This window comes from Gracilinanus agilis, chromosome 2 (genome assembly GCF_016433145.1).
Source record: "Gracilinanus agilis isolate LMUSP501 chromosome 2, AgileGrace, whole genome shotgun sequence".
NCBI lineage: Eukaryota > Metazoa > Chordata > Mammalia > Didelphimorphia > Didelphidae > Gracilinanus > Gracilinanus agilis.
In genome coordinates this window covers 72,315,752-72,329,213 of record NC_058131.1, presented here as the reverse complement: position 1 = coordinate 72,329,213, position 13,462 = coordinate 72,315,752, and the positions used below count along the sequence as shown (strand labels likewise).

General features: G+C 32.3%; 1 protein-coding gene across 7 annotated transcripts in view; it reads right to left on the bottom strand.

Moving 5' to 3' along the window:
• The window catches only part of CDH8 (cadherin 8), a 488,877-nt gene that overhangs the window by 100,562 nt on the left and 374,853 nt on the right, over nucleotides 1-13,462 (bottom strand). The window contains exon 9 of one of the 7 annotated variants that reach the window (XM_044663240.1): nucleotides 6,662-6,673. The exons of the other annotated variants lie outside the window; for them this stretch is intronic. Within the exon in view, the coding sequence (XP_044519175.1) occupies nucleotides 6,662-6,673 (12 nt within the window). The remainder of the gene's footprint in view (nucleotides 1-6,661; nucleotides 6,674-13,462) is intronic. 7 annotated transcript variants of the gene reach the window in all.

The following is a 13,462-nucleotide window of genomic DNA, read 5'->3' as shown; positions in this document are numbered from 1 at the left end:
TGTGGGAATAAAATAAAATAATACCTATGACTTACTTTGTGAATCTTAAGGGTTAAACAAAGTCTATTATCATTATCATCTTCCTTTTTAACTCCTATCTTCTCTCTTACCAGTATCAGTTCTAAGATAGAAGAGCAGTAAGGGTTAGGCAATCAGGGTTAACTGACTCGCCCAGGATCACAGCTAGAAAGAATTTGATGCCAGATTTAAACCCATGTCTTCTCTGTTCTATACCAGCATGAAGCATCTAGCTGTCCTACGTTAAGATATATCTAAGGGGGGGGGCAGCTGGGTAGCTCAGTGGATTGAGAGCCAGACCTAGAGATGGGAGATCCTATGCTCAAATCTGGCCTCAGACACTTCCCAGCTGTGTGATCCTGGGCAAGTCACTTAACCCCCATTGCCTAACCTTATCACTCTTCTGCCTTGGAGCCGATACACAATATTGACTCCAAGATGGAAGGTAAGGGTTAAAAAAAGATATATCTACATGATGACCTGAAATTAAAATTATCTCCCTTGCTGACAATCCTATGTCCTAATCTCTTGTTGAATGACCTGGTGGTGATGAATTTTACTCCAAGGTTACTGATAAATATAGACTTCAAAGACCCATGATCTTGTTTATGTAGATAGCTTAACCCCTTGTGGAAAGTACAGCCTATCTTTGTCTTCCTCCCACCAACGGTTCTTATCCCTGTCATTTAAAAATTATTTAATAGAAAGGACATCAAGAATGGAGGGGTTCCTCTAATTTATTTAATGTTTGCTAGATAGCCTATTCATTTCTTTTTACTCACTTTTGTTAGAATATTGGTTTTCACCTTGACCATTTATATATGTACTGGATATCATCATTTCCCAGGAACAAGTCATTAGTGGCAGCAGCATGCATTGTTCTTATGCCCACCATGTATATTTGTTTTTTCATGTTAAAAATTGTAATATTTTGTGGGTGGAAAGATTTGTGGAAGACTGTGATTCACAGCTCTATAAATATACTCTTACTATTGTAATACTATTGAATATTTTTGTTTAACAAAAGATAGATACATTTAAACATAAATGGTCCCCATAGTATAGTGTTAAGCTTTAATTTCTTAAAGCTTACATATTTGTGTCTGTATATCTATGGCTTTAATAATTTTAACATATACATATATTTACATATATGTATGTTAATATGCATATATATTCAAAGTATAATATTCTGGCTTAAGACAGATTGATATAGACAGATGGTGCTCCAATGCTTCAAAAATCTTACTTTAATTTTAAGCAATTAAAACTTAAATATTCCCTAAGGCTTCTGGGAAATATGTATATATATATATATGAGGGATCATAATATACAGTTTTAATATATATGTGCACATATGTCAGTATGTATCTACATATAATTACATATACACATATATTATACACATACATATAATTCTAATGCCTTCTAAGGGAATGAAGGTCACTCTATGTTCTAAAAAGATAATGTCAATAAATTGCAAGATCCTATAAAGTTTAATCCTGGGGACTTTCTATTGTCTGTTGTTCAAGTATTATAGTTTGTTTTTCAAAATTATAGCTAAGTTGAAAGTGGTTCATTACCAGAGTGATAAATTTTAAACATGGCAATTTTCAAAAGTCACTTAAGTTATGGTGAGGTCATAATCTTTATTCTTAAAGGAAGTACCCACATTTTTGAAATTTCAAATCACTACAGCATTGAAGTTTTAAGAAATAGATATATTTAAATATACAAAGAGTATGTAATAATAATAATAATAAAGATGATAATGAAAATAGAATTTGTTTAGCCCTTAAGATTCACTCAGTAATTTACATGTATTATTTTATTTTATTCCCGCAAAATCCTGGGAATTAGTTATTATTACTTCTCCCATCAGATGATGAAACTGAACCAAAGAGGTTAAGTAACTCATCCAGAATCACACATTTGTTAAGCATCTGAAGCTAGATTTAAATTAAGTTCTTTTTGACTCCGTTCATTTCTTCTTTCTGTTGTGCCTCTGAGATTATTCTCTCAATATATGTTTATTAAATCATTATTTATTTTTTTATTTTGGGCAAATTCCCTAACAGATCAGTTGGAAAATGGCACTCTAGTAGATAGTTCAGTTAGTATCATTAAAGGACTGCAAATGTTGCTTGATAATAGTTCTAAGAAAATTCTCTCTACCAATAGAGATGGGAAATGATTGGGAAACTGTCAGTCTCAGAGAGTTGACTGCAAAAACCTAAAGGAAAGGTTTAAAGTCATGCAGCCAACATATGCCAGGAATTAAATCCTAGTCATTCTGATTCTGAGGCAATTACCTATTTTGTTACATAGGTAGATGTACATATAGAAATATTTCAAAATCATATATAAATATATCTCTCTGTGTATTCTGTATTCATTTGGAAATATAAATTGACTGGTAAGAATGATAGTGACAGTTAAAACTAGTAAGCAGTGTTCTAGAATTCAAAATTTTGGCCAGTAATCCAGACTTGTTTTATGTGTAGTTTCCCTAAGTTTCGTTTTATGTGTGATGTTATCATACTGCATCTTCATTCTATGAAAAAAGTAATGGAAACTGTATTTTTCTCATTTACTTAGGCCATAAATTTCAACTCCATTTCTAAATCAATCTTTTCTCCCTTTTTGTGTATGCAAATTGATCTTAAAAGATGCCTTCTGGCAGGGAAGTTAAAATTAAATTTCCCATATTTATTGTTTTCATGAGCATTGTAAAAAGTCCTAATTTTATTTTACTATTTTAAATTTATTATCAAAAGACCCATGGAACCTAACTGTCTAACATCTACGCATTCACTGTCTGAAGTGCTATTATTATCTTTGTTATTTTTCTTATGAATTCTGGATCTTTCTTGGACACAGAGATATAATTTCAATTCCTTTATTTTTTAAATTGTATTCTCTTTCTTAAACTCTTTGAATAGAGTATTGTTCCCTCTAGTCTTTCTGTAATTGGTGTGTCACATTTGGTACTGAAATTTCAGTATTCAACATTTCTGTTTTTTAAGTTAGCATCTTTGGATGTAGGTGAATAGCAAACACTTTCACTTTGACACCTGACAAAAGGGAGTCTAAATTTATTTTCTTATAAGCACGTATTTAGTGCTTTGTATGTACCTTATAATTTCTATGCACTATAAAAATAGTGCTTATGCTATCATCTTATATTACTTATTTTCTAAAGAGAAGAGTATTTTTCTTAAATTTCACTGTGTACTGCTAATCTACATATTCTCTTCCATATTCTGAATATAACATGATCAGATTTGAAGATATTCATGAGAGTTAGATTATTTGAGATGCAAACAAAAAAATTCCTCAGGATTCAAAGTAAAGAAGTATGGGGCGGCTGGGTGGCTCAATGGATTGAAAGGCAGACTTAGAGATGGGAGATCCCTGGTTCAAACCTGTCTGCAGACACTTCCTAGCTATGTGACCCTGGGAAAGTCACTTAATCCCCATTGCCTAACCCTTACTACTCTTCTGGCTTAGAACCAATACACAGTATTGATTTTCTTAAAAAAGTGAAGGATTAGAATCAGTAAATAATCTAACTATATGCTTAATATTAAATTACTTTGGCCAGGTAAATGAGATAGAACTTCAAAGTTGTATTTTTTCTTAATAATGGTTTTCTTTTGTTTCTCTTCTCCACTCTTCCCTCTCATTCCCCCTACAATAGGAAAGGGTGGGGGGTTAGAAGTTTTGGGGAAATGAGATTAATAAAATTAATAAGAATTTTTTAAAATACATATACTAAAATATCTATATACTAAATGTACTAAAATAAAATAAAAATACTAAAAGTCTTTGTAGCCTAAGTAACCTTACTAGAGGCTAGATTGTCCTCATAGGAAAAGAATCGCCTGAATTCAAACTCTCACTTGACCTTTCCAATAATCCCCACATTCAGTAGCTAGTCATGCCAGAAATTAAATAATGGAAAATCACCTCGAGAAAAATTCTACTGAAAAGACGAGCCGTGAAACTTGCATGAGAGAAGATACTTTGGTAAACACTGAACCATCAAAGTTCATAGGAGCCCTTGAACTAAGAAATATCATCATATAACTGTGAAATCCTCTTTTTTATACCTCATTATTATGTGGAGATTATTTGTGGTCTGGAAGACTATAGAAAGGAGTCAAACTCAGTTGACAACCTACACTCCTAGGTATAGCCTGAACTAGATTAAAATATAATTGGGAAATGTTTATCAAAATAAAAATATAATACATTGATAATGTTAATTTTTGATTTTCTTTTTTTTTTTAAACCCTTACTTTCCATCTTGGAGTCAATACTGTGTATTGGCTCCAAGGCAGAAGAGTGGTAAGGGCTAGGCAAGGGGGTCAAGTGACTTGCCCAGGGTCACACAGCTAGGAAGTATCTGAGGCCAGACTTGAACCTAGGACCTCCCGGCTCTCAATCCACTGAGCATCCCAGCTGCCCCCGGTGATTTTCTAACTCAATATGCAGAAAGATTATGTTTCTATTTAAGTTTTTTACATCATTGTTAACAGATCTAGTAGGTCTTACTAATCTAGGAAAGTTGCATTACAGGTATAGATGTGAAATAACTCTGTCAATCATATATGAACCTAGCTGATTTTAGAGGCTTTAATGGTAAAATGTTGGTTGGCAGTTGATAGATTCTCTTTCTGTAATTTGGCAATGGCACCATTTATCAAGATGTAGAAGATATATACTCTTGGTGAAGAAAATACACCCAAAACCCATTATTTTATTGAAATATTATAGAGATATAATTAAATTTTCCTTACTTTATTGGGGTGGGGGTTGAGGAGAAGGGAGTGGTCAACAAGAGGAGCATAAATATGGCAGAGACCAATGCAGATTGTCACCAGTTCTACAACAGGCTCCAAGAATTACTGGGTTACTGACAAGTGACTTTTCCAGGAAAAAACAGTCAGAATATGCCTGAAATGGGACTTGAGCTCATCTCTCTAATTCCAAGACCAACTCACTATTCACACTACTTCTTCCACTAGATCCTTGAAGTTTGAATCTCAGAAGGGAGTGTAAGTGGCACATGACATGTGTGGCAGATTTCCTTCTTTGGAACACATCCATTTCTCTTTTACTTTAGATTGAATTAGTTGAATGTAATGAAAAGAAAGTAGGACTTGGGTGTCGGAGGGCCCTTGTTCAAAACCCGCCTTTGACGTCTTGGTTGTATTTCAATTTCCTTTTCTGTACAAATAAATCATTATGTTTGTATTAAGATATTCTTGGGTTTATTGTGAACTTTAAATGAGACATACATAAAATGCCTAGTGAACCTGAAAAAGTGTATATGTCAGCTATCATTATCATCTTTCTCATTTCTCTTCCATTTCTTCAACAGACTATGAGGGTAGTTGTGAGAATCTTCATCATTCAGAACATGCTGAAAAGAAGGACTTTAAATAAAAGAGTTTATCAGGCAGTATATGTGAATTGCAGAAGAAGATAGGGGAAGACAATGAAGTTGGATCCTCATATTTTACAAATAGGGAAACTGAACCCCAAGCATAGGAGATAGTCAGCACAAGATATCCCCAGTATTAAGTACCAAGTTGGCCTCAATTCTGTATTTGGATAATAGAAAGCAAATTCTTTATATTTGTTATCTATGTATATGTATATATGCACAGATGCTTTATATACATATTTGTACACAAGCACATATTTTCATGCCTGAATGCATAATGCTATATATGTTGAGGATATTTATTTGTTATATGCTAATTGACAAATATTATATTCAGATAAAGGTTCAATTAATAGTTTCAGGACTCTGGGAGAAAATACAACTGTGAGAAATAAGGTCTTTTTTAGCTCTAAATCTCTGATCCCATGATACTGAATTTGATATTAAAGGAAATTAGTTGTCATTCTCCTTTTGTTCAACCAAAATCAAGTTGGTCTTATATTAGAAGCCTTTCTGGAGATCTTACAGCTTATATATCTTAACCTTCAGTACTGTCTAGATTTTGTGTTGGGCAGGAAAAAAAAAGGTAATTGTCTCAGATTTACTACAAGGTTGAAAGAAATGGACATAGCTAAATTATATCTTTTAGGTATGCTTAAGAACAGAACATAGAATTCATTTAAATAAAAATATATATAAATTAATGGAATTTCAAATAAGTGGAGTTGACTGGATGGATGGAATAGGCAACATTTTATGGTTCCTTCTTTCCTACTATAAGATTCAGTGATGAAAGATAAGTTCATTTCTATAAAATATAAAGACAAATCAGAATAATTCCTATGCTTAGTGTTTTTGAGATATATTTTCTAAGAATATACTTAAACAAACTTTTCCCATCTGGTTCATAAAACCTGGATCTTTTTATTGACTTTCACTTGATTGTTGTTAATGATCTCCAGGAAGAAGATCCCTCCTGTGTTTAGACTCAAATACATTTCCTTAAAAATGAATATGAATTCTTTAAAGTTAATTTTCCTTTTTCTGACTTTCTGTAAATAATTTTCCTTTCTCAGAAAATGGAATAATAATAATAAGAAACATTGATATGAATTTTTCATCTTCTCCTCTCAAGTTTAAGAGTTTTACTTGGTAAAAAGAACACTGAATATAATGTCTCGAGCTCAGACTGTATTTGTAAGCTTAGCACCTCTGGGCTTTATTTCTCTTGGCTCATTTTCCTCATCTGGAAATTGAGGAGAGTAGGTACTATCTACCCTTTAAGGCTCTGTGATGAAAGTGCTTTTTTTTTTTTTTTTTTTTTCCAAAACTCTTTAAGTATCTGGACTGATTATTATGCATAGGTTGATTACCTCACATCGAAAGTGTTCAAAAACATCTGGGTCTGTAAAGTATCAGAGACAAAGTTTGAAAAACACCTTAGATATCATCTGACCCCAAATCTTCATTTTATAGATGAGGAAATTGATCTCCAGAGAGGTTAAGTTACTTGCCAAAGGTCACACAGTCAGTAACTAGGAGAGAAATAATTCAAACTCAAATTTTGTATATAAATCTAGAACTTTTTTCAGTTAATTGTTGACCTTGCAGCTTAAATTCCTATCATGAACAGAAAAAAATAAAAATGCATTTTTGTATTTGAGAAAAAAATTCATTTAGTTTTAAGAACTTGAGATAGTACTTCAATAGCTCCTCTCTATTAAAAGAAAAGGAAGCTCACCATAAATTATTAAGTACCTAATATATGCCAAGGCACTGTGTTAAGTGTTTTAAAAATATTATCTCATCTGATCCAATAACAATCCTGGGAGTGCAGTGCTATTATTATTCTCATTTTAGAACTAAAGAAACTGAGCCAAACATAGGTTAAATCCCTTATTCGGGTTTCTATAACTAGTAAATGTCTGAGAGTCTGAGTCTAGATTTGAATTCTAGTCTTCTTGACCTGAGGATAAATGGGTCCCTAACTGAGGGACCCACCTGGCTGCCTGTATAGATTTCATTTATTCAAGCATTGGTGTCCTTAATAATACGAACTGCAAACTCTGACATTTATAGTAAGTCTTTAAAAGTATGCAAAGTGCTTTATATTCATTGTCTCACTTGAGCTTTATAATAGTCCACTGGGAAAAAATTACAGGTCTCATTATCTCCAAAGAGGAAACAGAGGCTCCGTGACTTTATATTTTTTGTCTTCTGGCTGAGAAAAAACTTTAAAATGTCTGATTTATTCACAGGATATTTAGGTTCATTTGGCCTTGGGAACAGTATTTCAAGGTTTCCCAATTATAAACATGCAGATGAACTTTAGTAAAAAGGATGCAATTCATATTTTTCATTTGGTCCTATTTCATGTTAGTCATACAGAAGGAACTCCATTCTCCTGATAAGATTTGACTATGATTTAATATGGAACCAAAGCTTTGCCTTCAGACTTGAAATAGCAGAATATATTAGAATGTTGGAATGCAAATAGCAATAGCGTAGGACATGAGTGTGACTTTAAAATGAAAACACGTTCTCATGTGCATTTTTGGAAGCTTCTGCTTCCAAGAGGATCATAGCAGGGATATACAGTGATGAGTTTTTATTTATACCTACTATACTTTCAAAACTATACAATTAGGATTGTGTTAATCACTCTAATAATTAGAAATGCCGGAGTTTGTTGTTGAAAGACTTATTCTGACTGAGAAGAGTTCTTAGCAGGAATCATGGTATATAAACAGGGACAGAACATTGGATGAAGAATGAGGAACCCCAAATGAGTAGTTTTGAGGAAGATAATGAGTATTTTTTTCCTACAGCTGTTTCCTCATTTGTACAATTTTGGATTATGTTATCTATAAAGTCTTTTCCAAATGTAAAACCTATGATCATTTTTTAAATTAATTATCAAATTTGATGTTAATGTCAACAAATATAAAAGGCAGCCAGTTAGATTGGAATTCTGGACCTGGAGAGAGATAGCTTAGGTTTGAATTCCAGTTTTCTTCACTACTACCAGGAATAGTTTTCTTGTTTTTAAAATTGAAAGTTTTAGACTAGATGTTCTCAGTTTCCTTCCACCTCTAAATTGTATCATTCTCTGTATTTAAAAAGGTCTTGGACAGGATGCCAATACCAAGAAGTTATGAATTTTTTTTAATGAAGGAAAGAGTGTTGTCTTTGATTGTTCATGTAGCAACCATCCATCATCATCCAAAAAAACCCATTTAAAATGCTTAAAAATGTATTTAAAATATATATTCATTGTGAACATAAGGACTTAGGGCTTAAATTTACTAAAAATTAAAACTAGTTATAGAAGAATACCAGAACATGAAGTTATGAAGTTTGCTGAAGCTCTATGACAGCTGGGACTGAATATACACACACACACACACACACACACACACACACACACACACACACACATATATATACCTATCTCTGTCTCTCTCTGCCTCTATTTATCTATAAATCTATCTCTATCCATCTATATAAATCCTTTAGTATTAGAAAATATTCTGAACATAATTAATCATCAAGTAATAATTATAAGGCACCGTTTAGGCCTGGAGTACAAAATGAAAAATCTAATAAATTCCACTGAGGTGATATCAGTTTGAGCAGAGATAACATATCCATATGAAAGTATATGCAAAATATATACTAAATAATTATTGCAAGGAGGGTATGCCAGCTGGGAAGATCATGAAAGGTGCTTTGCAATGGTATATAAATATAATAATTATGCTACATAATTTGACAATTTTACAGATGCAGAAAATCCAAGTGATATATACTTCCAAGAGAAGCTATATAGATATATATTATATATATGTATGTACTGATATATACATAAATAGACACACCAACACATGCATGTATATATATGAATATGCATACACAAAATTCATATATACATATATATTTATATTTAGTATTAATAGAATGAATTTTAGGATGTCATATGGTGAATATCTTATTCATATTTCTAGAATATTCTAAGAGAAATGAAAAGAGAACAGAATAATATAGCCAATGATTAATAAATATTGTATATTATGTGTGTATACATACCCACAGACTATCAAAACTATATACATTATAAGTGTGTCTATGTATGGCCCTATTATATATACATATACAGAGATAGACATATACATATTTGTATGTATATGTGTGTATGGAGAGAAAGAGAGACAGACAGACAGACAGAGACAGAGAGACAGAGAGAGTAAATCTTCATAAAGTTTACCACATCATCACCTAAGGGCATAAAAAAGGTAGGGGGCTTACCTAAACTCTGCCAAATTCCCCTCGAAACAAAGGTAAAATGATGCTTCAAAATGAATTCCAAAAAAAGCAAAACCAACAAAAAGAAAGGGTGATGCAATATTCCCAATCTAAGACAACTTAGGTCAAGAGGAAAGCTCTGTCTCTTTGGAGTGAGAGTATAGTCCACTGCAGGAGGACACTGGGGATGATAGTTGTTTTCTGAGCTCTCATTGCTTAGAAGGTTGGACACTTAGTCAGAAGGAAATTACAAGGACCCTTTTCTGGAAGTAAAATCAAGAGTCTTTTATAGCACATACATGGTTCTAGGCCACAGCCCTCAGTTGCAATCCCAGGACAAGGAGGGGAACTACCAGGAACAAAGACTCTAAACACATTTCTAGGCCAGAAAAGAGTCCATGCAGCCACTCAAAGATCAGAATACAAACCAGGAGAATAGTGACCACACCTCTTATTAAATCATATCACTTTTGAAGAACTAAAAACCTACAGACCCCCAGAGCTAGCTCTGACAAAAGCAGCATAAAATACCATAGTGATCTCTCTAAAGCTGGAAAAGTAAAGATTAACATAAGTTTAAAAGTAAAAAAAAAAAATAGGTTAGAAAAATAAGCAAACAACAACAACAAAAGAAGAACCTGGTCATATGGTAACAGGGAAGATCAAAATACAATGTCAAAACAGCTACATGTGAAGCCTCAAAGAGAAATGTGAATTGGTCACAGACCCCGCCCCCTCCCAAAAAAAAAATCTTGGAAGAGAACTAAAAAATTTCCTGGAAGAAAAATCAAAAAGAGTTTAAGAAACAAATGATCAAACAAAACAAAACTAATNCCCGCCACCCCCCCCCAAAAAAAAAAAATCTTGGAAGAGAACTAAAAAATTTCCTGGAAGAAAAATCAAAAAGAGTTTAAGAAACAAATGATCAAACAAAACAAAACTAATGAGAATTAGAAAGAAAATTGAGAAACTAAATGAAAGTATTGAAAGAAAATCATGACTAAAGAATCAACAACTTGGAAAAGGAGGCACAAAAAAAAAAACAACTGTGAAACAAATAACAGCTTTATAAAATAAGAAAAATAGTAAATGAGACACAAAAATCACTGAGGACAAGAACTCCTTCGAGAGAAAAACTGATGAAATGGAAAAAAGAAATAAAAAAGCTTTCTGAAAAAAAGAATCCCTAAAAATTTGAACTGAGTAAGTGGAATCTAATGACATCAAATTATACCCTTTGATCCCATAACACTACTGCTATGTCTCAATCTCAAAGAGATTTAAAAAGAAAAGGAAAATGACATAGTGGTACAAAAATATTAGAGGCAATTCTTTTTGTGGTAGTAAAGAATTAGGAATGGAAGAACAAACTGTGGTATATGATTGTGATGGAATACCAGTGTTCTTTAAGACAAACAGGATACTTTCAGAAAAACCTGGGAAGATTGAGATGGATTAATAAAAAGTGAATTTAGCAGAAACAGGAGAACATCGTACACAGTTATAGTAATATTGCTCAATGATCGGTTATAAAAGACTTAATTATGGTCAGCAATACAATTATCTAAGATAATTCCATGGGAGTTTATGATGAAAATTGCTATCTGCCTCGAAGTGGGAGGGGAGGGAAATGATGGAGTCTGAATGCAGATTGAAGCATACTTTATTTCGTTTTTGCTTTTTTTTTACCTGTTTTTTCATAACTTGACTAACATGAACATGTTTATTTAAAATAAACATATTTTATTTAAAATATTTAAAATTTATATTAAATTGTTTGCCTTCTTAATGAGTCAGAAAAGAGAGAGAATTTGGAATTCAAGATTATTACATATAATTTGAAAAAAATTAAGGAGAAAAAATAATCATCTTAAAATTTAAATATAAAACTACAAAGAGGAGAACAAGTAGATGAGATGGAACAGATCTTCTCTTTGTAGCAATCTGTTTTTATTTTTGATAACAATGTAACCAAAAAGATAATCACTAATTTCTCAGTTACTGATGTATGTAAGTATATCTAGCAGTCAAGGAAGTAAATCCAATTTACTGAATCTAATAAAATGAATATAGTGAAAAATCTATCTAGTAAGTGACATTTTTAAAGATAAATAATCATCAATTTTTAAAAGATATATGAAATTTGGAATGACTTTTTATTGGAAAAGTAAAAGACAATATTCCACTCAAAAGATAGGCAAAGCATATATATGCTCACTTTTTTTCTTATGGACATATGTAGAGCATCTTTGAAAAAGAAATGAAAAGAGAACAGAATCACATGGCCACTCCATTAAGGGAAACTATATTTTCCTTTTTAGGCAAAGTTGAATGAAAGCCATAGAAAGTTATTATCCTTATTTTATGGATTGCTAAATAATAAGCAGTTTCACTAAACAGGACAAAACTCAATAACAAAGGCTCTTCTCAAACAAGCTGACTTCTCAGGCACACATTAGGATCATTCAAAATTCTTTTACAGACAATACAACAATAATCTTCTGATTATCAAAATGATGATGATAATGATGATGATGCCTGGCTTGATATATGACTTTGAGGTCTGCAGTGTACTTTATATGCATTATCTCAAATAGAGCTTACTATGATCAGATCAAGTACCAAAAGATACCAAAAAATTATTATGCTTATTTTACTGATGGTAATTTTGAGCCTCAGAGAGGTAAAAATTTGCTTATAGTATCACAAACTAGCTAAGGCTGTATGAGAATAAAAGATAATAGAGAAAATTATGTAATAAAACAGGGAAGCATCTACACAAAAGTTTCCACTAGTGATTTAGAAGATGCTTTGAATAACTAATTTAACAAACAATCAAAATAGAAGTGTTCCCTCTAAATGTCAGAAGTCAACAGTGGGATATATTAACTAAAAGAGTTAATGCAACCTTGAGTTTCACTAAGAGAAGCATAGTAGTCAACACTAGTAGAAGATAATACTGCTCTCCTTTGTCATGGTCAGGTAATTATTTTGAGCATTATTTTAAGGTCTGTACACCTCCTCTTTGGATAAGCATTGAGAAATACAATACATTACAGGAAACATTCCCATGCTACTGATTGAACATTAAGATCCTCATGATGGGGAGGTAAATGATTTTCTCTGGCAATTTACAATTTAAGAGCTGCACAATAATAATCTTCAAGAATTTGAAGGATTGTCATTTTAGAGGAATGGATTTGTCTCCTTTGACCCCAAAGGGCAAATTTCAAAGAGTGAAAAATTAGTTCTGATTAAAAGAATTTCTAACAATTAGAACTCTCAGAAAGTTGAATGGACTGCTTGAGGAGGTGATGAGTTCCTTCTCTCTACAAGTCCTCAAGGAAAATTGGAGGAAATGTTCTTGGTTACATTGTAAAGAGAATTCTTCTTTGGGTGTAGCATAAAAGGTCTCAGAAGTACCTTTTAACTCTACAGATCTCTAATACTAAATTCACTAGCTGATCTTATGTTGACTGCATCCATCCCCAGAATATTCAAAGGAATCCTCACAGAGATACTCTGTATCTTGATAAACATATACTTAATGATGATGTTTAGGGGAGGGAAATATAGATAAAGAATGTAGATTTACTAAATTATGATAATAGCTGGTAGGAGAATCCACTTAGTCCATCAAAACTTGGAGAGGCACAAAAATAGACAATGGCCCATCTGTACAACTGAAT